The sequence below is a fragment of the Danaus plexippus genome, chromosome 27 (assembly GCF_018135715.1).
Source record: "Danaus plexippus chromosome 27, MEX_DaPlex, whole genome shotgun sequence".
Classification (NCBI taxonomy): Eukaryota; Metazoa; Arthropoda; class Insecta; order Lepidoptera; family Nymphalidae; genus Danaus; species Danaus plexippus.
The window spans coordinates 530,822-558,466 of NC_083555.1; the positions used below are offsets into that span (position 1 = coordinate 530,822).

At 28.7% G+C, this 27,645-nt stretch overlaps 5 protein-coding genes across 7 annotated transcripts; 2 read left to right on the top strand and 3 right to left on the bottom strand.

Moving 5' to 3' along the window:
* Positions 1 to 817: 817 nt before the first annotated feature.
* Positions 818 to 18,729, top strand: LOC116775752 (endocuticle structural glycoprotein SgAbd-1-like). The gene is made up of 6 exons (XM_032668732.2): positions 818 to 881; positions 6,340 to 6,375; positions 11,560 to 11,679; positions 12,416 to 12,511; positions 17,356 to 17,604; positions 17,961 to 18,729. The coding sequence occupies exons 2-6, from the start codon at positions 6,355 to 6,357 to the stop codon at positions 18,060 to 18,062; spliced, it is 588 nt and encodes a 195-aa protein (XP_032524623.1). The 5' UTR covers positions 818 to 881; positions 6,340 to 6,354; the 3' UTR covers positions 18,063 to 18,729.
* On the bottom strand, positions 11,622 to 16,969 carry LOC116775751 (nipped-B-like protein B). Of its 3 annotated transcripts, none has more exons than XM_061525132.1 (13): positions 16,857 to 16,969; positions 15,990 to 16,038; positions 15,776 to 15,805; positions 15,678 to 15,698; positions 15,317 to 15,328; positions 15,121 to 15,180; positions 14,890 to 14,919; positions 14,804 to 14,824; positions 14,413 to 14,709; positions 14,013 to 14,030; positions 13,911 to 13,940; positions 13,223 to 13,300; positions 11,622 to 11,671 (listed from the first exon to the last, which is right to left on the bottom strand). In XM_061525132.1, exons 1-13 carry the CDS (start codon positions 16,887 to 16,889, stop codon positions 11,637 to 11,639), a joined length of 714 nt encoding a protein of 237 aa, XP_061381116.1. In that variant the 5' UTR covers positions 16,890 to 16,969; the 3' UTR covers positions 11,622 to 11,636. The 3 variants fall into 3 exon arrangements, with proteins under 3 accessions (XP_061381116.1, XP_032524621.2, XP_032524622.2); XM_032668730.2 differs by lacking the exon at positions 11,622 to 11,671 and adding an exon at positions 12,784 to 12,883; XM_032668731.2 differs by lacking the exons at positions 11,622 to 11,671; positions 15,678 to 15,698 and adding an exon at positions 12,784 to 12,883.
* Positions 18,465 to 19,741, bottom strand: LOC116775750 (gastrula zinc finger protein XlCGF52.1-like). Its single transcript, XM_032668729.2, has 2 exons — positions 19,486 to 19,741; positions 18,465 to 19,306 (listed from the first exon to the last, which is right to left on the bottom strand). Exons 1-2 carry the CDS (start codon positions 19,657 to 19,659, stop codon positions 18,527 to 18,529), a joined length of 954 nt encoding a protein of 317 aa, XP_032524620.2. The 5' UTR covers positions 19,660 to 19,741; the 3' UTR covers positions 18,465 to 18,526.
* An 866-nt stretch (positions 19,742 to 20,607) lies between these two features.
* On the bottom strand, positions 20,608 to 25,070 carry LOC116775656 (zinc finger protein 26-like). Its single transcript, XM_032668592.2, has 3 exons — positions 24,634 to 25,070; positions 23,299 to 24,045; positions 20,608 to 22,406 (listed from the first exon to the last, which is right to left on the bottom strand). Exons 1-3 carry the CDS (start codon positions 24,925 to 24,927, stop codon positions 21,132 to 21,134), a joined length of 2,316 nt encoding a protein of 771 aa, XP_032524483.2. The 5' UTR covers positions 24,928 to 25,070; the 3' UTR covers positions 20,608 to 21,131.
* An 899-nt stretch (positions 25,071 to 25,969) lies between these two features.
* Positions 25,970 to 27,644, top strand: LOC116775665 (uncharacterized). Its single transcript, XM_032668600.2, has 2 exons — positions 25,970 to 26,188; positions 26,639 to 27,644. The coding sequence occupies exon 2, from the start codon at positions 26,639 to 26,641 to the stop codon at positions 27,446 to 27,448; it is 810 nt and encodes a 269-aa protein (XP_032524491.2). The 5' UTR covers positions 25,970 to 26,188; the 3' UTR covers positions 27,449 to 27,644.
* Position 27,645: the final 1 nt, after the last annotated feature.

Consider the following 27,645-nt stretch of genomic DNA (forward strand, 5'->3'; position numbering starts at 1 on the left):
AAGCGATATCTTCAGAATGAAAATCCATTAATCAAAGTTTTTTTTTTTATTGGATGGCAGAGACGAAAGCAGAGAACATTCCTAGTATGCATTACCGCTTTTTTCAATGACTCAGGAAATAGGATTCATTCTGGCATTCCGAGGCTGTTTATAAAAAAGGATGTACTGTAAAGGTTAAGCGATGATAGCTTACTCCGCTTACAATTATGGTTAATATGTTGATTAAAATGTTGAATAACTACAACCTACATGATACGGTTTATTAATTTATATTTATTTTGTCTATGGCTGAATATCATGAGATCTTATACATTAAAAAAAAAAACATACATATATTTTATGATATTACAGTTGTTTTATTATGATACGGTAAATTAAATTTACAGAAACTTTCGAATTATAATAAAAAGTTAAAAACTTAACAATTCTGCTTTATAAATTTGAACATACCTATACCTTTTAATATACACCGGTACAACCTGTTGAGCACTTTACGAAATATCCCTATAAATAAACCACTAACAATTTTAATACGCACGATCGCCATTTTCCACAAAGTTATTAATTAATTTTATAAGCAACTAAATATCATTCATCGAAAATTTATTTTCTTCAAGAAATAAATATGTATACATAATGAATTTTATAAAAAAAAAATGGACAGAATAAAGAAAGCTCTAAAATCAGTACTAATAAGATCAAGCGCATTGCGCAACGGTCATCTGAAACAATCTAATGAATAAGAACGAAAAAAAACCAGGAAGTGTAGTCCCCTCTTTACGCATCCTTGTATACGGGACTTTATATAAAAGACAACCTTTCACATGAAACAGTGTTGCGCGTTACTCTAACTGGTTGTGTTGTGTTGTGTGTGTTTTAAGGTGATTATTATTTATTTTCATAGTGTACATTAAGCATAGCAGTTAGGCTGAATTGTATTTCGCGCCATAAAAAAACAATGCTACCAATGTTCACAGCTATATTTAACACTGTGACAGCTGAATAAATGCTTTTTTTTATGACGCTCGCAATTCATTGTTAGTATTATTATTAATTCTTTATGCGTGTAATTTTTATTTGACAAATGTCTCTTAGAATGTTAGCTAGCCATTTATGTTAATTGATACATTTTATTTATTAGGTTGTTAAAGAATTGGTAACTCTTGAATCTGAGTTGCCAGAAAAAATAAATAATATTTTAATAACTACAGTATAATTTACATCTTTTTGAAGCATTAAGTAAATGTATAAAATTTACGTAATTCATTGTTCCGTTTTTAAAATGATTAATTATTACGGTCCTCATAAAAAAGTCTAAAATTCACTTAATTTTTTATTTACTTTCTTATTTCGGACAAAGGTATATTTTTTTCCCCTATTTAATTTAAAATAATAATTCATTAATAGTATAATTTATAATATTGGAAACAATATGAAAACGAATAACTTAAATAATTTTATTTCAATATATATTTTATAACGCACACATGTTTAACTCCTTTTCATGTTTTTAAAGAATTTATTTACTCCATATTAAAGTTCCTAAAATTAATACGAAAAGTCACACATAAGCTATTCAATTCACATTCTTAAAACTTATCCGACGAAGACCTATTACTTTTATTATGTAGTTTCGAATTTAACTAAAGCGTCCGATAATCTTTTTCTATATTATATAAAAAATATTGTTATTATCATCAGATATAACTAAATTAAAAAAAAAACCTTATACATCAAATAATACGATTTAAATCACTAATTTCCTCAATACCTTTACACTAATAAAAATACCTCTTTTACACAAACAATAAGTGCATTTGTATCAAAAGTCCCACTCAACCTGGACATAATGAGATGCACAGTATAAGCACTCATTGTTTCTCAATATCCTTGCTAACAATTACGTACAGAAAACATACCAACAATTTCTATATTTTAAGAGTACATCGTAATGATCGTCTTAATAATATTGTAAACATGCCTTATATATTATTATCATAGTAAAGTAAGGAGTATTTTGTATATTAAATAAATTTAAACCAATAAGCAACATTATTGCTTAAATTTAATGACTTCAACTTGCTTTTTACGCTCGTTTGTAATAAGGGACTTTGGTGACATTTAGTCCACGCTGATAGGCAACTTTTTATCAGAATGTATGCTTAGTCTAAGTTGGTATCACACTGCACACGGAACGTTAAGAGTTTTCCATTCATAAACCGTCATAGTATAGTAATAATGTGGGTTACTGAACGAGAGACGCGAAACGCTTCGTATGTAGTTTGACGAAGGTGACTTGTACTAAGCTTACGAAAGTAACGCCCAGTGTGGAACGTAAGTTATTTTATTCGATATAAAAATTTAAAATCTACTAAACATATTATTTTTGCACAATGATGATAAAGAATTAACTTATCTTATACAGTTATGAATGAATTTGTGTCCATTTATGATTTTAAAATTATTTGTATCTCGCTTTTATAATTAGTTATATTTCCAGTTTTAGACAAACCTTTTTGGAAAATTTTATTAACCAACTTTCTTATTGGTTCAGGAAAATCTTTGAAGTCGCTGAAAAGATTTAGACTGTTTAACAAATGACATTTCGTCTTAAATATCAAAGATTGAATAGCAAACATTTTCTCATTTTATCTAATGTATAACTTTATGCATGATATTTTAAATACAATATATATGTATATAACAATAGACCATTTACGCGACGGAAGGCTTAAATAAAGAGTGTATGTTTTCCACCAATCACTATATATATATATATATATATGGTATGTTTAAAAAAACTTCAGCGTAATAAGATTATTATAAACATTTTCAAACAAAATCGATCTACTGCCACTTACTAATTAGAAATGACCTCTATATAAATTGTCACATAGTTTTTGTTCAGCGCGATCATAATTATCACTATCCTAATATATTATTACTTTGCAAGAGCAATTTTCTATTACAGATAATGATCTCTAAAGGATTTTAATTAAACTAAGCGGGAAAAAAACTCACTAGTTGCAATTCACTTTTTTTGTGTGAATCTAAATTGTGCTTTCTTGTTACATCGAGGAACACGTCTTTGCTAGGGTCCAGTATGAAAAAAGAAGGCTCTATGTTGAATGTACCCGACCACAACTCTCTTCATTAGGTCTATTCATATTGAATTATTTTCATTATTAACACACCCTGTATAGGTGTGATGATATGATAAATTTTTGGTTACAATAAGAATCTTTGTTAGTTTGTATAATGCAAACATTGTTATTCATAAAGTTAAGATATAATTTCTATATATGTTAGAAATTTGGATATTTATTTCTCTATGTTGAATGTACTGATATATGGACTAACATAACACCTGTCGTACGTATGAACTATGAAAAGATATTAAAAAAAAGTCGTCCGAACTACCAATATTATTATAATAAATTAATACAACGGAATTTCTTAGTGTAAATCACGGAATCGCTCAACTAATGACTAGCTACATGTCTTAAATCGCTTGATATAAATGTATAATCTATACTTCATATAAATGAAACTAATATATTTCGGATATACTACGCGTTAAGGTTACGTTTCAGCAACACTGTTTCCCGAAACGTCGGGATTATGTAGTTTAAAATAATAAAATCCGCGTAGTAAATCCGAAATATATTAGTTTCATTTAAATAAATAAAACTCGAGAAAATCTTAGATCTCATTCTGCTTCATATGTTAAGCGAGCGGAATACTACTGGCGACTCAGCTCATTCATTCACGAAGATGATCTCGGCAACCGAATATTTTTTTTGTTCGATACCCCAGTTATCTGGGGTGGGTTTTATCAAAGAAAATCAGATCGGACCATTAATTTAAATTTTAGGACCCGAAAACGGAAGACGTGTCCAAAAAAAAGCTTTGGTACGACTAAGGTCGTTTCAATCAACTTATCGTAGTTTAATAAGATTCTATTGCATATAATTTTTATATCAAAAATATCAGAAACATTTCTCAGAAACCATTTATAATTAGCTTTATATAATTATATGTTTATATACATTAATTGTTATATACGAACACATTGAGGTCGTTAGTTTTTGCGGCTCACAATTGTCTGCATTTGATTGACAAGGATGAGATGCGAGCAATTGGTAATGAGTGTTTACCTTTTATAACTTTACTTAGTAACACATATAATATAATAGTATTTGATCATTGCTTTCAATATGTTATATGCTTGTAAATGTGGAAGGTTTGTTTCATTCTTGGAACGTACTTCGAAGGCAGCCCTAGTAGGTTCGTTTCAAATTTGGTTAGGTAGAGAGAGGAGCTTGAACGGTGGAGGTGTGCGTTTAACGCTCGCTAGATAGAGGCCTTTAAAACTACACCAGGGTCGCAAGTCCCAGACACTGTTGAAGCTCCTCTCCCTGCAACGCGATGGACGTGGCCGTGGCACCCGCAAGGTGAATCCATGGAATGCTGAGAAGTTTCGTCTTTCTTTTTAATTACTCGGTATTTTTTGTCTCACTTATCGTTTTTTTTTATGTAACGTCTAAAGCCGGAATTTACAAAAATAGTATAATACCAGCAATTTACGCTGACTCAAATTTATATATCGATTTCTGTGAATACTTTCACAATAAGTAAAATATAGAAAAAGGTTAAATTAAATGAGTTTAATTACAAATTAGCATTTATGATACGAACCAAATTTTTAACATATATAGAAATTATATCTTAACTTTATGAATAACAATAGGCTTATTTTTGCATTATACAAACTAACAAAGATTCTTATTGCAACCAAAAATTTATCATATCATCACACCTATACAGGGTGTGTTAATAATGAAAATAATTCAACATGAATAGACCTAATGAAGAGAGTTGTGATCGGGTACAAACAAATGATGTATTGTCCGATAGTGTAGAGAAATTTAATGATAGGAATGATTTATCATATTTAATATTTTAAAACATACAACCTATTATCATATGTATATAGGCAGTGACTGAACTTTATATAACTAATTATATAATATCCGTGATATATAAATGTTATAATAAAAATAAGTAGTGTGTGATCTTTATTAGAAATTCCATTCGGTATATCAGCTAGTTTTAAAGTCTGGGCTGGAACCTAGACCAATTAAATTGTAAGCAACATTCCTAACGTGACCTTAGCGGCATTGTTCATCACGAGTTTGGCATATCAACCGCGTAGGTGACTTAGTGTAGGCTGGCACATCTAGCTATACTGAGTTATAGATGTTACACTATGAACTTAGCTTTATAATTATCATTTCACGTATCATCGGTGAAAGGTTCATTGCCTTTATACAGTCCGTGCATGAATTAGGTCGTATGATGAAATCGGTCACATGGAATTCTTGATCAGATCGTTCAAAATTCTATTTAGTTTGAGTGGAACACTTTTTGATCAAATCGGTCAAATCTAGCTCTTATGATCAAACGGGTTACTCTGTATCGGTAATACATCTTATAAGAAGTGATCAAAAAGTATATAAAGCAATATATAGCATAAAATTTGTATATCATAAAGTAGATTGTTTTCATACATGAATGTTTTAAATATAAGCCACGTAGCTAGTCTTTTCATGGGGAGCGTAAGCCCGAACAAATAACTTTTACAATTCCATTTAATGAAGTGCCAAATGTGAAGATTTTCAGTCTCGTTTAATGATGTTTTCGTCAGATACATGCTAGTATTAACGTAGGTTATTGAGTGATATATTTAGATACGGGAGACGTCTCGTACGTAGTGTATCGAGGCTTACTAGCGGTAATCCTATACATTTGACTTACCTTGTTTTTGTTACAGACAAACTCTCATCATCTTTATAGCATATTAAGGTGATATATAAAAAAAATTAATAATATTAAATCTATCGAACGTAAGAGTTAAATAACACCGTTATTTAAATTCATTTAAAGATTGATTACATTTAATGGCCATATTGGAATTTATGAAGGTTGTACATCAAAAAATGAAATTTTGACTCATCCTCGTTTTATGTGAAAATGAAAGTGTTTATTGACAGTTTAATTTTGGTAATTTTTTTTTTATTATTTCTGTGTAAAAGCTTAACATGAAGGTTATATATTACTATAGTATTATGATTAACAAAACAAAAATCCATAATTTTTTTCGTTCGCAAGGAAAATGAAAAGTACTTTATAAGATTCCACGAAAATATTATCACTTGCATGCTTTTCTAAACACGTGAAGCTATACAAACTTATATTTTATATATATACACATATTTTATATGTCTCGATTCTCTATTTAATATAAGTTTTTATTAAAACCTAATTATCTTCTTACAGATACCAGCTGTAAATATGATCTTCTCCGTCCAGAAGGTATTTAATTTATATATTTTGAATTAATCATAAGACACGTAAACACGCGCAAATGGAACCCAGGAATTCAACGAACATTAATGTGGTGTGCGCAATCACTACATTTTAAGCACCACTTGACCTTTGACAGTTCTATTAAAACAGTATTACGGTGACAACACACTGATTCCCAATCCCTTATTCCCTTACAAGCATGTGTACTAAGAGTTTTTGAATCCCGCGGCTGTCTCATCAAACGTATATTTTTAATTCAATAAATCTAGTATGAAAAAAATATAATACAATTATTAATATAAGTTACGAATATAGAAATGGAAATTACAAAATTTTTTTTTTCATCAATGAATATTTAAATGTTATAAAAATGATCTTTATGATGACAATTACTTTCTAAAATATATTTTAATTTATTTATATCTTTTTATAGACATTAATATAAAAACAAAAATTGGTTTAATCTGTAGATATCGCAAAGAGATTCGAATTTTTGTCAATTTATTACCTACATATATATATGAAATTTGAATTTTTTTGACATCACTTTAAGATTACAAAATAATATAGAACAGTAAAGAGAACATATTATTATAGGAATAATAATAAAAGGCGTGTATTTTTATTTTATTTTTTTTATTATATAAAAATATTATTGCCAATTAATTTCTTATGATCATTTTTTTCGATAGCCAAAAATTGGCAATCGTAAACCATATCTTACAAAAGCGATGCTTATATCATTGCTATTTCACTTATTACTCAGCACTTACTTTTCATTGTTTATTTTTTATACTTATATTAGTTTACTTTTACATTATTAAAGCTCATATGAAAGTTCAAAGTCATTTCTTTATAATGATTATTGTAAAGTATAGCTGAAACTAAGGTCTACGCCTTCGTCAGTGTATGTTTTGCCTTTATAACTTATCTTACCTTTATCTTTGACTTATATTCATCGTAATGAAAATTAAAAATTTTATTTTACTTTTAAGATTCCATTCTACAAAAATATATATAATTGTGTCTTAATTTTGAAGAATAATAATCAAAAATGTAATGATGAATTTAATAGTTCTCACGAAAAACTGTTATTCGAATAATACGTACATAATAAGCGACAACACTACAAGAATGACATAGAATACAACTTCTATATATTTAAATTGAGTATGTATCAAAAAAAAAACAAGTTTCCTGTGAAAAAAAGTTACAAATGCGTTAAACGGAACATTACGTAAAACAGAGTTAACGTAAGTCGAATAATGATAGGTCATTGTTGAATCAGAGCACACGTGACGTAAGGTCAATACAAAAATATTTTTTATCAAAATTCAGATTGCACGTTTTACATAAACTACTCGAAAAGCAATATTAAATGAGAGCAAAAAATTGTTACTACTACGATGCAAAAAACATTTATTTAATAGAGAACCTCAAACTTATAAAAGAGTTAATATAATTGTGCTTTAAATAAAAAAAAAATATATAAAAAAAAATTGTTTGGTTTTTTTTAACGACCCGCAGAAGTTGAAAAATTTCTGCTTGATATTGTAGGTCGGAAATAAAATACTGTTTTTCAGGTGCATATATACACTACATAATGTCTTTGGCTGAATAGATGAGCACAATGTTCACCTTGACACGTGTTTTTGTTAACCATTGTCTATGGTATTTAGGTTAGATTATATAATATATTACGTAATGACATTAAATACTAGTTTTTACATATTGTCCTTCTAAATCATCGTAGGTTGCAGTTCAAGTTGACGGCGATATAAACAAAACAAGCGAATGCTTCCAACATTTTTAACATCAAACATAATTCGGTTTGTCTTTCAAGTCACAAATTTTCTTAATTTCGTTATTATAATATTAAAGTAAGATAAATATGATGTAAAGGTCATAGTAACATTATTTTCTATATTATTAACCGTGAGATTGTTGCGTTGATCTTAAAATAATGATTATTTAATTGTAGATGTTGCGTCTGAGGCCGCCATTACATACGTTAGTTACTACAAGTTTGAACCGTTAGAATGCATACGGGGCGTTAATAGTAAATAAATCTTGTCACGTAGTATTCATGAAAAATACTTCGTGTAGAGTGACGGTGAAAATATATGATAAACACATAATTCAGATTGCAATTATTTTCTTTGAATTATTTTTACTACGTCCGTATTATCTCTTTATATATAAAAAGTATTTTTTTGTCAGCAAAGCATACCATAAATAAGATAAATGGCAACGATAGCAACGATGTTGGAATTTAAAATTTGTCGTATCAAAGCACCCACACCGACTGCCAAAATAAAACCTTTTTGGTAAAAAAAAAAAAAAAAACAATTATGATAAGAAAAGCATAATAAAATGAAAATGAAATGAGCATAACGAAACTTTACAAAAAAATATATGTTACAAAGCCTTTAAAAATAAATTATAGCAACCATTTCTGTAATGGCGCACAATAATTATCTTGTCAAAAACACTAACGTTTGAAATGATTTGTTTAGTGAAACTTTGATATAAACGATGTTACATAAAAATGGATTCCAAAGAGGTTTTTATGATGTAATAAATTATGTTATTGTAATAACAAGCGTGTCTTAACAATCAAGTTAATTATGAATGGGGGTTTAAACGAATAGTTCGTATGTTAAATACTTTAGAAAGATTATAAATAAAATAGAATTGATTATCAAATATGCCGGATTTACATATGGTTTCCAATAAGGTTAAGTTTAAATGTCCGATATGATTAACGATACATATGAAATTTAATCGTCATTTATGACAGATAAAAATCTATTTATTTCTATATTCTTATTCTACTAAGATTTTCTATTTCATAGTTACATAATCGCATTCTTTAATTGCAAAAGCCATCTTGATTCACAAATCTATATTAAAGTTTAGGGACATTTTGACATTTCATAGGAACCACAGATTATAATCACGTTCCAACTGTCGGGTGTGTCTGTTCACGAGTATTAAGTTTAATTTTACTTTGTTGTGAGTGACTTATTATGATTAAAAAATATTCATAGATAATTCTTTAATTTATTATAGATAAAAAAAATATTAATTCTTTAAATATATTATACTCACGTCTATGATATATCAAACATAAATGCCCCAAATATATCTTAATACCCTTTAAATGATTAAAATTACCTTTCAATCTTAATAAAGAATATTTAAATGGTAACAGAAAATGAAAATCACTTTCGAATTAATGAGAAAATATTAAGAATTATAAGTTCAATAAACTCTGCCGAATAATTCCGAAACTATTTCAAAAGTATTCAGATCTTTTGTAACATTTCCCACGATCTTACCACAATGGACTCTCAACACCTCAAAACGATCACCTGACCTCACTCGTCTGTAATCTAGCTTAGAATACCTTAGTATGAATTTGTATCCGGAACGCAACAACGATAGTTTGACAGTGCCTCATTCATGAATATCCTCTCGGCATGTTATTTTTAATTGTTAAATATAAATCAAGAATTAATCACTAATTTTGTTACTGTTAATGTATTATAAGAATATCTGCAAGCTGTATACGTACAGAGTTATGCAAATATCTCTCTATTTCTACATACATTATATATTTTTTTTTTATTAGTTGTATTTAAAAGCACTGCATAATTTTAAAGAAACTTACCATAAGTGACACGTTTCCAGGTTGCTTTATTAATGAATTATGTTTTTTATACATAAAATAAATGTGTGTATTAAATTTTATTAAATCGAGTACATTATTACTCAGTGTGCTCCACATTACAACAAAAGCCATTGTTTGTATGTGAGTTTGACCGATACGTCAAGTGTTCAAAAAGTCCAAACAATAGGTGTAGGTTTCACTCCAACAAACAAACATATAGAAGATTTCGCTGAAAATAAATACAATACAATGTTGGTATGATTAATTTAATAAAATGTCATCTATAACGTAATTTTTTTTTTTAATTTAAATTTTCTCCAAACTCACTTGTGTGATACTAATAATGAAAGACACAAAATAGCGAATGTTTAAGATAAGGACACACTTAGAAAGTATTGTTGTTGTATAATTTATGAAATTATAGATAAATATAATAAAAAATAAATTTATAAACGTAAATAAACACAATACGTACGTACTAACTAGAGTGTGTCTGGAGTCTGTGCCGATCATTCTTTTGTTAAATCCACAATCGCCTTTATTGAACGGACGGACAAAACGAAGGGAAATGTACAGATAGCAACAAAAATATATATTCAATATAAATTATGGAATAGCAATGACATTTAATTACACATTTATTAAATATTTGAGCGGTATTAATATAAGAACTTATTAAAATTATAAATTTATAACGGATTTAATTTAATAAATAAATTGTGTTATGTAAATTTCACAAAATTTATTTTATATTATATATATATATATATATAATATAAGGGTTATATGTTGTAATGCTGTCGGTACGTGGGTACAACGATCTATCGATGGTGCAAGGCCGTCTTCATGAGATGAGTTCGCGCACGTTATTACTGTTATGAATGTATTTTGTATACGTGTAATGTATATTTAATTAATTATTACATTAAATTTATTTGCTTCACGTATAATACATAATTTTCTATAATAATATAAATTTATTGTAACATATCTCGATGCTAATCTATAGCCGTAATTATTGCATATATGATCATTTACACAAACCTATATACATATATATATATATGTAATATATATAGTATAAATATTTTGTAAGTTCCAGTTTCTATGATATATTTTTAAATATTTCGTTTAGTTTTTAGATGATATAACATTTTTTTTTTTTTGTAGAAAATGTGATAATTCAAAAACTAGTTTTCGTCCATGGCTTTGTTCGAAAGATTTTAAAAATAACTTACATCACAGTGACGCTACTCACAAATATATACTGTTCTCATAAAGTAGATTAAAAAAAAGACACTCATTATTTTGAATTTTTTATGAAATCTAAGACATTCTCGATTATTCATACTCAGCGTTTTAAAAACGTGTTTGTTATAAAACATCCATAAATATAAGTTACATTTAGAAAATTTATTAAAATTTCTTAACGAAACATTATTCATGGATCAGAAATGAGAGTTCAATTCATTTTATTTTCGTGAATATAAAATTAAATGAAAATATTATCTTTCCAGATGCTCTTTTCGTGTGTTGTCTGTGGGATGGTGCTGTTGACGGCCGCTCAAAATGAATATCTGCCACCCAGCAAGGGTTATCTGTATCCGACGCCGAGCAAACCGTTCACACCTGTCAAGGTACACCTCTTTACCCTTAAGACACTTAATAAGTCGACACATTGATATTGGCAGAAAAATTCAGTTCCAGTGTGAATGAAGCCTTAGCAAAAAAATTGACACGTTTCATCATATATACATGCATGTTTAAGACTATATTCTAATGGAATTTTCAAAGTATTTTTCAACTATTAATAAGAAAATATTAAGTAATTTAAAGTATAAAATAAACGTTTAATATGAAATTTGATATAATTAGATAAGCTTTAAAACAAAACCTCCCACATTGTTGTAATTCTCAAGCCATTTTCATGGTTATATATTATTTTTTCAAGATGAAACAATTTTGAAACTGTTTTGGAGGCCGGGCATTGTTCAGTTACAATACGAGCCATTAAATTAAACAATGTCCATAGTTTTTCCTATGCTATTGAAACACGACGTTTTTTTTTTCATACACGGTATTAATAGTTCCTATCAATTATTAGATCTTAATTAGACATTAATACTAGACAGTCCTAAGTTAATCAACGTTAATTATGATTGATGAAAAGACGCTAATATTTTTATATTAAAAAAATATATATATCGAAAGCTATAATCAATAATATAACAGATATAACATCAAAATCAGTCCAGTATTATGAAATGAATAGAGTACGCTACAAAAAGATGGGTATTAATAAAGATATCTAATTTTAGACTTTAATAAATAAGTTTAAGGGACATAATATGATTTTGTTAATATATCTTTCAGCCAACACCTCCACCAATCAGAACGACCACACCCAGAAATGGCTATTTGCCCCCAGTGACACAACCTTCACCAACACCCCCTCGCCCTACTCATGAGGTAAGTGCCTTCAACGAGATTCCAAGCGTATAACTATAGCATAGTATAGTATTGCAAGTCCGCATCGTATAACTTCTTTAATTTTAATAATCAGAGCTTAGAATATAGATGACAGTAACAACGTAGTTTTGTGTGTGTAACTAGTAACTATCGGTATTTATTTTGACTCTACACTTATGGTAAGGGTGTTTAAATTAAGATTGCTTACAATACAATATAGATGGTATTTATGATATATATTTTTCGTGGTATTGTTGCAAATAATAACAAAATAGTTTTAAAATATATGTATTCAAACATCATCGATGTAGTGATCGGGAGCCTTGGCTGGTTTCGGACCATTATAGACCTTACTGACAGTCTTTTCTGGTTCTGTTGATATAATTTAACCATTTTATATTCATGTCATGAAACTAGTATTTTCGGATTACTACGCGTATTTTATTATTTAAAATAATCCACGCACTCCAAACCTTATTTGAGCTAGCAAAGCTAAACATTCACATCTCGTCTACCCGTGATCACGGTGGCTGCAAAGTAAGCTAAACGTCGGGAGTATGTAGTTTTTATAATAAAAAAATAACCCGTAGTAATCCGAAAAATATTAGTTTCATTTGAATTCATATTACACTAGATCAAAAAGGCGCATTAGATATGATAGGATGGAAACATTGTTAAGTAGTTATTTAAATTAGTTGTATGAGTCAATACCATCCGTCTCAACGGGCTGGTCATCCGTCACGACCTTGGTTTCATCATTATTGTCATCACCACCTGATGTTTTATCAACTGAAAATTATATATCAAAACAATTAGTCGTAATATTACTTGCAAAGTTCATGGTGTCCCATACCTCATCATGTAATGAAGGCCAATACGACGTTTTGTTTCTTTATTAAAATAAAATTAAAAGGAAAAAATTTAAAGTAATAATAATAATAATGATGTGGCTGTGATTTAGATATTCCGAATAACAAAACTCTTTGGTCTTTGATATCACTTTACAAAAAAGATTAAAAAAAAATTTTGAAGTGGTCCACTAAGGTAAAAATATAAAGCGAATTATAAATATAGTAGGTATAATTGTATCTGAGAAACAGAAAAACACCAAAGCAAAGACAAAAATTCAAAATATATTTTTGAATTCTAAAACGTTAATAAATTCAACCATTACTAGTTTTTTTCATTATTTATTTTTATAAAATTCTTTTAAAATTTTAAATGCGATTTTAAAAATAGAAGTCAAATCGAAATTAAATTTAAAAAAATCACATATTTATAGTGGAGCATTTTATCTGATTTTTCATGGGTAATAAAAAAGAGGTCGGTCATATGTTTATATATTGTTGAAATCATGGGTTATATATATATATATATAATGTAAAATGTCTTCACTTACCTTCGTTGTCAGTATTTTCGACGGTATTAACTGTATGAATTTAATTAATATGTTTAATTTAATTGATCTTATTTCTTTACTTACGCTTATTTAATTACTTACGCTTTTTAATGTCACCAACTGCAATCATTCTTTAATTTAGGGTCGTTTAATAAAAATATATCTAGATTTAATTTAATTTATCATTAATATACAAAAAAAAAGTTCTAATAATGCTTTCAGAAGAAAAATATTTACTAAACGTCATAATATTTTGATCAGCATGTATATTTGTATTACGTCATATACATAAAAATGCGGGTAGTTGTTGACGCTTCCATATTTTTGAATAATGTTGATTGTTCAGATCATTACACGTAATGAGGTCCTCGGAGTAGCGAAAAAAATATTTATTAATAATTTATTTTCTACACATTATTTTCCAAAAACGATAAGTTAATTTTTGACTATTGAGGGAGATGCGAAACAAATTAATCTTTAATAAACAATTAATAACACTAACTTGTTATTATCTGATCTGTTGTACACCTTGTTGAAGTCTCTGAATCTAAATTCTTTTCTTTAACTTTTTCTTTATCTTTCTCTTTCTCTTTATCTATCTCAACTTTTTCTACCTCCGCGCGTTTCTGTTCTCCTGATTTGTTTTTGCCCGTTTCTTTAGAATTCTTTTCTTCCTCATTTGTATCATTCTTCACCAATTTCTTGGACTCTGCGTCCGATTTCTCGTTGTTTAATTTCAATTCATTCTTATTCCCACTTAATTTATTTTCTCTCGAATCATCCGAATCCGTTAAAAGTGCTTAATTTGAAATAATATTTTTTATGATTTATATAAATCAATTTTTTTTTTGTAATTTAAATACATAATTTAGTTACAATAAAAAAAAACTTACATAATTTTTTGTTTCCAGAATCTGTATTAAATAATGATTTTATTAATAAATGTATAGTTCTAATTAATTGATAGCTCACAACGTACCTTCTTCTGAATCACTTGTCCCAGCTCGATCTGGAAAATATATACACGAAATACAACCAACAGTAGCAGTGAAGAGTCTGACAATAGCTTTGAATTTTCATCCAATAATTCATCCAAACTTATGTCGTTGACTTAGACACACACACACACACACATAAACATTCACACACACATACATCATACATAGAACAATCTATTTGGCGGCCATTTTCTGCTGGACATAGCACTCACCTTCTAACAAAGGTTGCGTTGAACTTGAACTATCACCAGAATTATCTTGACCTCGTCGTCCTGAAATTATCGTTCAACGTCGTGCTAATACCAACTCTTATACAACACCGTATTTCACACAGATTCAAAACATTTCTCTAGAATATTCGAACTAGGCTCAATAAATTTTAACGATATCAATAAAGCTGTTACTTACCGCGCTCGATACCTACAAAATGTTAAAATGAATAAAGATATTGTTAAAATATCATTACAACAAAGCAAAGACAGAAAATATCCATAATAGATTATTCTTGTTTATATTTTAGTTTTTAAAATTACTTAAAAATTACATATAACTGTAATGATTTTTTTTACTTTAAAGCAATATTGAGCCAAAACTTAAAGAATAAATCTCCGGAATATCGAATACAAATTTATTAGGGGTCCTGCTCGAGTCTATTCTATTAATTCTAAGTTTGATTATTTTTCAACAATATATTTGGTACACTTATTTTTCAAAGTAAAATACTTAGTAGATTGTTTTTTTTAATATTAAATTAAAAGTTGACACTCACTCGACAATCTTTCGCCATAATCTTTAAAAAATATATGTGTATGGAATAGTTGTAATCCAAAGATAAATATCATGAGACAATAATATAAAACAACTAACCGTGAATATTTTCAGCCCTCAACTTGTATGCTAAAATAATATTTTATAAACAATAATCAACATGCTATTAATTTGATATTAAGGAAAAAATTAACAGTCATATTGTAAGTCATAAAATCTCGTCAATCCAAGCAAACGCAGGTCGTCACTTTAATATAGACTATAAATAATTTAGAGAACTTATGGCGTGTACAACCAGATGTTTTATACTAACCGACATCTTGATGGGACGCGAAACAACTGATTGGCAGGGTCATAAATAACTGTAATAAAATTAATGCTACATTAATGTCAAATAAGGTAGAGTATAGATTATAACCAATGACACATGTCTGAAATTTCATAGTAGTTTTTTTTAGTCTGTAATCAAAAAAGTACTCAAAAAAGTTATAAAACTTCTCAACTAAAATTATAGACGTATTTTAAATAAATATAATGTAGTTTTATTGCTCAAGTCCTAACATAAGAAACAAATTTTTATCAAGATAATAGAATTTCAAAGGTAATAAATTTTCATAGAAATTGCAACAATACCTAAGTTATTGAAAACATTAATTATAGTTAAAACACCTAAGCTGTGGATGCTAATGGCAGACTTTACTCTCAAGTGTTCTTATCTACAATAACCAATATGTACTCTGTCGCCGCGATTTTCTTAATAGACGCCATTATTTTAATAAGCGCATTTATTGTGATTATATTATAAAATGATATTAATTATGTACAATAAACACTTATATTCATTTTGTAATATAAATGTTCCGTCATTAATTATATTTTAAATAAAGCTTAACATTTTTAAAGGTCGTACGTAGGTTTCAAATTGTTTTAAATCACAACCTCCGCTGTTCGTATTAATATTAATTGTTTCACTGAAGCTTTCAAAGGTTAAACGATAAATTTTAAATACATATTGTTTTACAACTGTACAGTAAAATAATAAAATTGATCATAAAAAAATATTAGTAGTGGTTACTGAAAAAAACAATTACCTACTTTTTTTTTCAAATAATACTAACTTTTAAATTTATGAAATATAATTTAACATATAAATAATAATAATAATAATGTAATACGTCACCAAAATACGAAATTTATCACATTTTAAAACCATTTTACAAATAAACTCAAATAAATTCACATTCCTCGTCGACTATTGCGAAATTCAACAAGGTCGAAACTAGAATCAAATTTTATGCATTCACAATAAAACTTAAGTGAACATAAAATATTATTTTCATAAAGTGAATGTAATAAAGTCATTGTTGTCGTGCGAGACTAAAACTCAATTAATACTAACGTATTAAACAAAATAATTGCGAAGTTAGTAAATTAGCTACAGCGCCATCTCTTTTATAAAATTAAATTCAATGTCCTTAATGCAAAATACTAGCATCTACATTCCAGTTACCGTTTAAAACTACATCCGCACATTCAAGTATTATAGCTATTAATAACATGCATAGCTACATAAAGTTCTTAAACACCAATTTAGTTTTGCACGGAAAAAAGACAAAGGTTCATCCCATACTGCTTATAGTGTCATGAACTTATATTTATGATAAAAATTATTTCCCCAGCCTCATCATCCACACCATGAAGATCACCATGACCACCATGACCATCATGATCATCATGATCACCATCACCATGAACCTGGTATGCCCTTCGACTTCGCCTACGCTGTCAATGAAGACGGTAATGATTACAGCCACAACGCCAAATCAGACGGTGACGTCACTCGCGGGGAATACAGGATCGCGTTGCCCGACGGACGCACTCAGATCGTGAGATATACAGCCGATTGGAAAAACGGATTTAATGCCGAGGTATTTATTTAATAATTTATCTATTTTTAGGTGGAAATTATTAGAACTGGTATCAGCGATTGAAAGAATACTATCTGATATTTAAAATTATAAACAAAATTATTACCAGCAATGTTTTTGTTTGTTTTCCAAAGCTACCACATTAGATCATGTTTTTCTCATATAATAAATAATTTGGATGCAACATATTCTAATTTTATGAATGTTTTTCTATATATCATAAATATAGTTTGTAAAATACCAACTATTAATCTTCGCCTGGCACTTGCCGTATAAATTTGTTTTATATAAACTTAACCTGCTAACTTTTTTACGTGTTCAAAAGATATCTCCTGAATAAATTATCTTATTTCTAGGTTTCCTATGAAGGAGAAGCGCGGTATCCCGATCAACCCAACGGTTTTCCCGCAGGACCCTCCAAAACATACGTCCCACCAAACCAAGGCTATCATTACTAAAAAATAAAACCACAACCTTCTAGATTCTAGAACAATTATGAGAGCGCAAAAACTACGCCATCTAGTTGTTAAAATCCATACTAAAATATAAATGTTTACGGCTATGGCTATTTAACGAGTGCTAAAATCTGAAGTATTGCAAATAAGTTACCTAAACGAGTTACCATTATAATAAGGGATTAAAATTATATCAATTGACTTTATGGCCACAAAAATTTATTGCAATATAAATAGTATGTAATATTAAAGTAACTTATAAGTAATTGTAAAATACTCATATCCACTGCCTAAGGAATATTTATTGTGTAGCAATATTGACTTACCTATTGTTAGAATTAATGACAGATATTTAATGAACATGGAACAAAATTACTTTTTGTATTGACATTTTATAAATAAATATTATGAAAATTAAAATCATTTTATTTTAATCATTTTATTATGGTATGTAGATGATGTCATATCTATGAGTGCACCGACTTAATATGCCTGGTAAGTTCTTTTGGTAAACTAAACCTCTTATCACAGAGTAAGCAGACTTCATTCTTTTCTCTATGAGTTCTTTTAATGTGATCTGATCTACGTCCAGATGTTATAAACCTTTTACTGCATATGTTACACTCATATGGCCTTACATTGTTGTGCAATCTCAAATGTTCCAACAAGTTCTTCCGATGCAAAAATGTCTCTCCGCATATCTCACAAACTTCATCTCTTGCTTTAGTGTGACTCCGTACATGTTCGGTCAAATTTTTCTTATGGTAGAAGCTTTTAAAACATACTTGACAGACAAACTGCCTCACTTTTATATGGCTTTTATTAATATGGCCCTGCAGTGAAGACTTATTTAATGTTTTGTAGTCACAATGAACACATGAGTAATAAGTTTTTTGCCGTCTTCTCTTGTGAGTTTTTATATGTAGTTTGTATGTTTTAATAGAACTAAAAGTCTTATAACACTCCTCGCATTGCTTTTGAATATTAATACCCTTTATTTTATTTTCACTTGAACTAACAGTGTTTGGGTAAATAGGTGACCATTCCTTTTCTATTGCTAGCTTGGATTTATTAATATTTAAATAACATGGTCGTGACAAAATATTTCCGTCTTTATCTAATTCCAAATTTAAATCATTAATTAAATTTAGGATAACAGTTTTGATAATTTTATTATTCCTTAATTTGATATACATTTTAATTAATAAATCTGTACATGACTCACAAGCTTGAGACAAACTTATATCCTGAAAAAAAGATTCCAAAGGTATGCAACTTATAGCTGTTAACAAAATATGAGGAAAATAAAAACTATAAATTCCTTAAAGAAAAAAGAAGAAATATGTGTAAGTTGGAAGAATTGTGGTAATTACAGATTTTTTTTTATTATATTGCTTTAAATAGTTAAAGTTTAGTTACTACTTACATATTCGGGAAATAAGTATGTTATCATGTCTTTTAAGTTTAAATTCGCACTGAAGTATTTGTTTTCTATTTCAAAATTAGAGTAAATGTTTGTTGGACAGTTATTAACTTGTGCAAAACACAATAAACATGGCTGATTTATCTTTGGATTCATAAGAAAATTTATGAACTCCATTCTAAATAACTTGAACTTTTTATTAGGACAAGTTTTAATCAAATAGATTTACGTTTCTAGCATCCACTTTCAACGCCAAACTTTTAAGTTTGACAGGACTAATGTAGAAAATTTCACTTTATAATAATATTATTTCATTCTACGCAGCATTGGTTTAGTGGTAATAATTGGCTTAATCGATTCTTGTGAGCTTTATATCTAACCCAGAACGTATTCCATCCAAATTAGGTTATATTTTTATATCTTTACACATTTATATATGTCAAATTACATATAATGGTGAACGGATAACTCGTCTTCCCAGATTATTATTAACATAAATTCGTTCTGGAACGTGTCTCTCGTTCTCAAGCATTTACGACCTCCTTTATCTATAAACACTAAACAGATGTCCACATAATATACTTAAATAAAACTCAATAGCCATAAACAAGTTGTGAAATTTTTACATTTTTATATTAGGAATTTGGCAGTTTTCTTATTTGTATGAAAATCTTATAAAATGCGATGACTTATTCCTTTCTATTTAACTATATACGGATTCATGCAAGGTGAATGAATTAAATCTGTGACATTTTGGTACTCTTAAAGCGTTAATAAAATATAATCATATATATATATATATATATAATATTAGAAATTAACTGCCAGCTACCGGTTGGTAATAAAGAGCTACAAATTTGACTATTATGCTTTTAATAAATAAGGAAAATTACCAAACCACAGACCTAGTATACATACATATATATACACATATCACTCTTGTATAGTTTTGATGAAGATTTAAGATCTAACAACTATGTACGATGGAAATTTATTATGAAAAATTAAAGTGCTATTCTCTTTGTTATTTTGTAAGACTTGAATTAGTATATGGCACGTACTAAATCATTTTATTTTAATGACATTTATTGATAAGTATAGGGGACAGTAAATAAAACACAAAAATCTTATATAATATAATCCATTAAATCTAAGTAATCAAATACAATTTCGGTTACCATTATCAATATATTGTGCTAAATATTATTATTTTTTTAAACTATCACCATAGACATGTCGATGGACAACACTAAATTTATTTTGGTCTAAATCACTTAAGCGAAATCTATAAATTAATACAACCCCCAATATAAAAAATATGTAAGTAATAATGTTTACTAACTTAGAAAAAATAAAATATAAAATAAACAAATATTTATGTACATTGAGCTGGTGGAAAAATTATTATAAAATTATGGGGAAGAGCACATAAAAAATATATGTATACATGTGTGTATGTACAGTGTGAATGTATGTCTTGATGCTATCCACTCGCCAGTCACTAGGGAATATTGCGAGATAAGCTCAGTGTAATTTCTCAATTTGGAGGTCATCCCAAGCAAATATTTGGAAAGTTATTGCAATATTAATACATAAGGCACTCAATGTTCCAATAATATGATAACATAGCCTAAAGACGAAAGTAAACGCTACATGGAACTGTGGGCAACGTTTATATGAGTTTTCAAATCGAACTGGCTCTGGAGAACAGTCCGGCATAATCTACAACAGAATTTACCTCCGTGGTAATTTTTCATGTGATTCTTCATTATGCTGTCTGAATAGAATGCTTGTCTGCAAACAGGACAGTTGTGTGGTTTTATGCCTATATGCTTTCTGACGTGTATGACCAAATTCTTCCTACATTTGAATACTCTGTTACAAAATTCACAAATCTCCTTGCATGGTAGACTGTGAAGCTTTTTGTGACTCAGCAAGTTGTATTCCGTGTAATACTGCTTTTCGCACATATCGCAACTGTACGGTTTTATCTGTAAATGGACTTTATTGACATGGAGAGAGAGTTCGTTTTCGTTGGAACAGGCCTTCTCGCAAAAACTACATGTCTGTTCGTCCCTGTTCCTGTATGTGTTGAACCTGGCCGCGTGCCGTTGCATATGAATGTCATAGTACTTCTGGCTGATGAAATATTTGTTACACAGGTGGCACTCCTTATATCTGTGGCATTTCTGATGTATTTTCATTTTGTTCGCAGTTTCGAAGGTTCTACCGCAGATGTTGCACGTCATATAGTTCTGTGATTGCAATAGATGCATCATCTTCTTGTGTTCGAAGAGATGGAACTTCGATTTGAACTGGTCGTAACATAAGTCGCATTCAACCGTCCCGTTGATGTGTTTCAGAGCGTGCTTCTTGAGGAAGTAATCTGATATGAAGTTTTTATTACAGAATGGGCAGGTGTAACGTATTTTTGGGGCGCGTTTTCTGGTTTTCACTCTCTTCTTGAAAGTTAGGAATTCGCTGCAAACGTCTAGACTGTCTTCATCATTCTTCATTTGAAATCCATTGAAAACTTTCTTGCTGTATGTCTTAGTGACATTTTTGAGTTGATCTTGGATATCGTTGCTCAAGGCTATAGAATCCTCTTTAAAATCCGATTCCGACCCGCTCTCGCTGTATTCTACCCGGAATTCGTCTTCTAAAACCTCTACTTTGTAGTCGGATTCATCTGAATCATCTGTATCATCAGCATCTTTTACAGATGGTAGTATCAGTTCCTTAGATATTTCGACCATAACATTACTCTCTGGATCATCTATATTCAGATTATCCAACATAAGTGTTACCGAAGTGTTCAATCTGTTCCGGACATATTGTACTTTGCTTATAAATATATACGTGTTCAGAGCGTGATTGACACAGCTGTCGCAGATTTTATTCCCCATGTAGCTATCGAGTTGAATCTGAAAAAATATGATAGAATCAATAAATGCATAATATTGGAGGAAAATTACTACAGAATTAAGATAATCATGTCTTAAATACAAAGCGTAATATTTTAAAAGTATTGTTATACATTTTTATCATAAAACTAGTTTCTAATATGAAAATAAAAGGTGACCTTTTGGTCTTATTAGGTAAAGCCTTTATTGTAATCTAACTTGTATAATTTTGACATGATTTTTTTTTTGTTTTCGTATTAATTGTCTTTTAAGTAATATTTCCAATACTAAAATTTATTCTCTTATTTATTTATTTTTCTGCACTGCAATTAAAATTTCTCTATTTCTGTTATTATATTTTGCATTTACATCAATTTTTTTTCCAGACATACTTATTACATTATAAACACATATAACATATATATGTTATGTGTGGGCACATTTGGATATATATGTATTAGTTATATAAATATTCGGTCTAAAAATAGTTCATAATTTTCATTATCTAGCTGAATTATTATAAACTGATTATTAATAATTACAATATTTTTGAATGAAATATTGATACGGAAAATATATTAACCGTCTGAATAGACGCGAGCATTGAATTAGTGGAGTTTAAATGATTTTTCGTATTTTGTACATATCTTTGTGGTACTTGCCACGATATGTAACACATCTTGATACTAGTATGATTTTATTTTACAAAATATTAATTTTCATTAAATGTTTGATAAATACTTATATATAGTGGAATTAATAGCAAACAATTTTATTATTTACAACATCTGGAATTTTTTTAATTTTTAATGATGCAATACTATAAGTGTGACCAATTGTATAGAGGACATTTACATATACTAAAATATATATATATATATATATATATATATATGATGTTTCAAATACTTACACCAGGAATGGTTGCTGTCAATACATTCTGAATGGTCAAGTCCCTACTTAAAGCGGGATAACCTCCGTGTAAATGTACCATTTCGGACAACTCGACCATTTTCAGACCTTTATCCATACAGATAGCACAAAAGCTACCAATATTCCCCTCAATTAAATGCTCAAACATATCTTTGAACTTGTGTTTCTCTATGTGCTGATAGTGATCTGATAATGTGTCGCTGCTGATGCCGCAGTCATTGCATTTGTATGAAGTTTCAGTGTTATCCGAATTACTGAGTTGTCTGTGAGATTTTAAATGTTTCTTCAAATGGCATCGTTTAACAAACGACTTCCCACACAACCTACAGTTGTACCACATGGATTTCGGATGTATTTTCTCATGATTTAATAGTGATTCTGCCGTCGGTAAAACTTGCCAACATTTCTGGCATTCCAACTCAGTGATGAAATTATCTTCTATGGCAACAGTATCAGTGTTGATAATATTTATTATGGGTTCAGCGTAATTCATGACTTCGTTGTGTTCTGTGTACAAAATGTTACAGTTGGGATTCAATTTAGGTTTGCCTCTCCGTTTTACGGGTTCGATCGGATCAAGTTTCTCAAATTTATCATACATATCCTCGAAACAATTCCGTAATGATCTTTCGGATCGTTCACATTGCTGGGCAAACAGGTAGCAATTCATTGTTCGGTTCAAACAATCTGAACATATCTTGTTTGGAAAATTTTTATCATCGGTAACCTGAAATTTATAATTTATTATTTAATTAAGGGGTTAAAATTAATACTAAGAATATTTATAGCTTTGTAATGACAACACAGTAATGCAACATATCTAATACTAAATTTATTTCAATTAACTTACTAGGGTAAAATTAATTATGCAAACTCGCACATTATGCATTAGAGTATGAGAAATAAATTACAATTCAAATATTGAAAATTATTTTTATTTTACAATATTTCTTACTACATAAGCTGATTATAAACTATTAAATAATAATGTAACTGTACTATATAAATCCTTTATTCCGATGCATGTTCAAAAAAATGTTAGTTGAGATAATAGATTTTTTAGCATTATTTATCATTAGTTATATAAGACCTGTAACGGCACAGTAAAGACTAATAATCTAGTGTTATTAGTGATAACAGTGACCTAATATTAAATAACCCCAAAATCTGTATTGCAACTAACTATAAAAGTAATAACTATTTTTTGTGTTTAATGTACATGATTATAATTTAATTTATCATAAAAAAAGTATGTCAATTAAGATTTTAATGAGGTTAGAGTTACATATGTAAATGTTTTTATTAATTTACAAACCTTGAAAGGATGGAAGCTTGCTACCATATCACGTATGGTGACCTCGTGCAGTGCGCTATTTACAGCTATCACCAGAATTTCATCCAATTCAGATAGTGAAGTAGTGACGCTAAGACAATACCTACAGACTTTTAACCTTAGAGTTCCTTCTAGAAGAAATTTTACAGCGTTCTTGGTAGTTAAAGGTACTTTTTTATCTGTAGAATTCACGGTAACAGTCTGATTGTTTGATTTAACATTATTTACTCTAGAATACGTTTTTATTCCTTTAAATTTGTCGAAAGTTGCTTCCATCTCTGTAACCTGAATATACCAATATCCAAATAATCTGTTAGGAGAACACAGGGAAAGTAATAGTTAATATGAATACACGGAACATACAAAATAGAGATTTTTATAACATTTTTTCTATAATAAACGCTTCTTGACAGCTTCAACGCGCCACAGATAATAAACTGCAAAAAAACCGCCAACTGTATATCAAGTCTCCACAGATGATAAAAAATATGGCTTGTGTAATGTGGGTGCAATAAAAAATATTTTTATATTCAGTAAAGTCTGACGTGAAAATTAAATTATTTGTTATATTTACTAGATTTCTTATTATCGATTACAATTTTTTTTATTTAACGCACCGAAATTTCAGGATAGAATCGAATACAAACGCATCTTGATATATTTCATTCCAGAATAATAATATAATGTTTTAATTCATTCGTTGAATAAAATTGGAAAATCTTTTGCTTTTTTTAACATATACCTAAAAAGGATTAGTTCAGCTTTTGAAGAAACAGAACTAAAAATAACAAGCTTACTTCTGTATTTACAGTTGGTCAGTTTCTATATTTCACATAGTTGTAGAAATTGTGATTTGACTTTATCTAAATAAAATGTTAGAATATATGACAGAGAAGAATCGATAAAATAATTATACTAAATTCTTTAAAAAATTCTAACAAAGTCTAGCGAGCTTTTAGTCTTTGTATATCATATAGTACTTTATACGAATACTGCATTAATTTCAGCTACAGCACTGTTACTCAAAGGGATAGCATAATACAATATTACGGAAAATGCAGAAATAAAAAATCCAGCTTTACTAAAATCCATTAACTATATCGAAAATATTCAAAGATTTATTTCAGTAACGGAAATAGTAGTTGTTCTTTTTTTCAAAATTCATACATACATTCAATTTTACAACATCAATAATGAAAAACCATATTTTATTTAACCTCTAATGCATCTTAATACAAACAATATTCAATATAGATTATACAAGTCATAGTATTTTGTATGTGGGTACACATAAGGTCAAATATGGCCTTGGGTTACATAACGTACGAAAGTTTATCGACAAAACATCGCATACAAATAGCTTACCCACGTTTCCGTCCGTAATCAATGTATTAATCAGTACTCAGTTATCATTGCAATGAGGTGTTGTGTGTAACTAAAGATTTATTTTAAATGTGTTTAAACAAACATTTGAATTATTTATTTTTCAACTTAAAAGGAAAACTCTTTTAGCTACCCGATCATATATTGTTAAAATGTAAGTAGTCGAATTTATTATATTTTATAAGTCAATCTCATTTTACATCTCAAATTACACCATGAAATATGAAGGAATTGTGAATTATTATAATATATATTTAAAAAAAAATACTTGAATGCGTTGTGTTTTAATGCTAAAACTATTTTGCTTTATTTAATATAAATATTTACCCCCCCCCCCCCCAAGGATAAATAAAGTTGTGATTTTAACGTCCGAAAATTAATTCCAATTAATTATAGAAACAGAGAAATAATTTGTTTGCAAATTTTCTATGGATAGATATAAATGATTTTCTATGGATAAATATATATATATATATGTATATATATATATATATATATAATCTCATAATCTGTGTTTCTTTTAAATCTTAAATAATTTTAAAGTATTTTTTGGTTCAGTTAGAGAACATTATTTATATTAAACATTTTATCAATATTTTTTTAGATGCTGTTTCTACTACTGATTGGTTTCTTGACCGTGACATCAGCTGATAAAAGATGTCGCGGGGTGTACATAGACGATAAATACTACAACTTGGACATTGTTAAGGAAGGAATAAACAAATTACACGATTTAGTCATCAATAGACACGAAAATGCTATTTACTTTACATTCGAGGATTTAACAGAAATACCCACTAGACTTTTAGGTCACTTAGATTTGTATACGAATAAGGCAAGCGTTATACACGGCATACGAAACGCTACCGCCGTAGCTATAGACCAATCCTACAATAAAGTCTACGTGGGCGGTTCCGATGGTCTATTCAAGATAAACGATAAGAAAATTCCAGAAAGACTGCCAATACAAGACGATATAAGGCACATGCATTACAATAACGGATTATACTTCACTAACAACCAAGGAAGAGCTTTTAAATTTGAAGATGGCTTCGCGTCTCCAGTACCGGAATTACGCGGACTAGAGGTCGAGCAATTCATATTTGACAATGATAATAATATATTTTTCATACGCGGTAAGAAATTATTTACTGTCAAATTGGGAACAAGAGCTGTCAATACTTACGAAAGACATGAAGCAAATGCCATAGCAACGGATATATATTCTAAAGCCTATTTGTGTGCTAGTGACGGGCTTTACATGTACAATAAATATAAATTCATTTTCGATAAAATAGGTAATTTACCTAATATTAAAGCTCTAACATTCGATAAAGACAATAACCCCATTTATACCGTCTCTGATTTGATTGTCAAACTAAGACTAAGTTCGATTGGTTGTTTTGAAGATTAAATATATTGTAGATATTAAATATAAAGCTAATTTATTAAGGTAGTATAATATTAGTGAAATTTAAAATGTAGCACTGGCTTGAAATTAAGAAAACTGTCTAATAATGTAAAAAACGTAAAATATAATTTAATTCTCATTACAACTACACCAAAAAGGTTATCAATTGGAAGTTTAATAAAGTACTGGTGAAAAATAAT

What these genes read in the sequence shown, in the direction of transcription:
- LOC116775750 (XM_032668729.2), bottom strand. Translation starts at nt 19,659, where the DNA reads ATGGAGTTCATAAATTTTCTTATGAATCCAAAGATAAATCAGCCATGT. An exon ending in CATACTTATTTCCCGAATAT is followed by an intron (nt 19,307 to 19,485) that starts GTAAGTAGTAAC and finishes TCTTTTTTTCAG; the next exon opens with GATATAAGTTTGTCTCAAGC.
- LOC116775665 (XM_032668600.2), top strand. Translation starts at nt 26,639, where the DNA reads ATGCTGTTTCTACTACTGATTGGTTTCTTGACCGTGACATCAGCTGAT.
- LOC116775751 (XM_032668730.2), bottom strand. Translation starts at nt 16,889, where the DNA reads ATGGTTTTAAAATGTGATAAATTTCGTATTTTG. An exon ending in GTGATAAATTTCGTATTTTG is followed by an intron (nt 16,039 to 16,856) that starts GTGACGTATTAC and finishes ATTTTATTACAG; the next exon opens with TTATTTATGACCCTGCCAAT. An exon ending in TTCTGGAAACAAAAAATTAT is followed by an intron (nt 14,710 to 14,803) that starts GTAAGTTTTTTT and finishes TTTCAAATTAAG; the next exon opens with CACTTTTAACGGATTCGGAT.
- LOC116775656 (XM_032668592.2), bottom strand. Translation starts at nt 24,927, where the DNA reads ATGGAAGCAACTTTCGACAAATTTAAAGGAATAAAAACGTATTCTAGA. An exon ending in CAAGCTTCCATCCTTTCAAG is followed by an intron (nt 24,046 to 24,633) that starts GTTTGTAAATTA and finishes TATAAATTTCAG; the next exon opens with GTTACCGATGATAAAAATTT. An exon ending in TGACAGCAACCATTCCTGGT is followed by an intron (nt 22,407 to 23,298) that starts GTAAGTATTTGA and finishes ATATTTTTTCAG; the next exon opens with ATTCAACTCGATAGCTACAT.
- LOC116775752 (XM_032668732.2), top strand. Translation starts at nt 6,355, where the DNA reads ATGATCTTCTCCGTCCAGAAG. An exon ending in CCCCTCGCCCTACTCATGAG is followed by an intron (nt 12,512 to 17,355) that starts GTAAGTGCCTTC and finishes TTATTTCCCCAG; the next exon opens with CCTCATCATCCACACCATGA. An exon ending in AAAACGGATTTAATGCCGAG is followed by an intron (nt 17,605 to 17,960) that starts GTATTTATTTAA and finishes TCTTATTTCTAG; the next exon opens with GTTTCCTATGAAGGAGAAGC.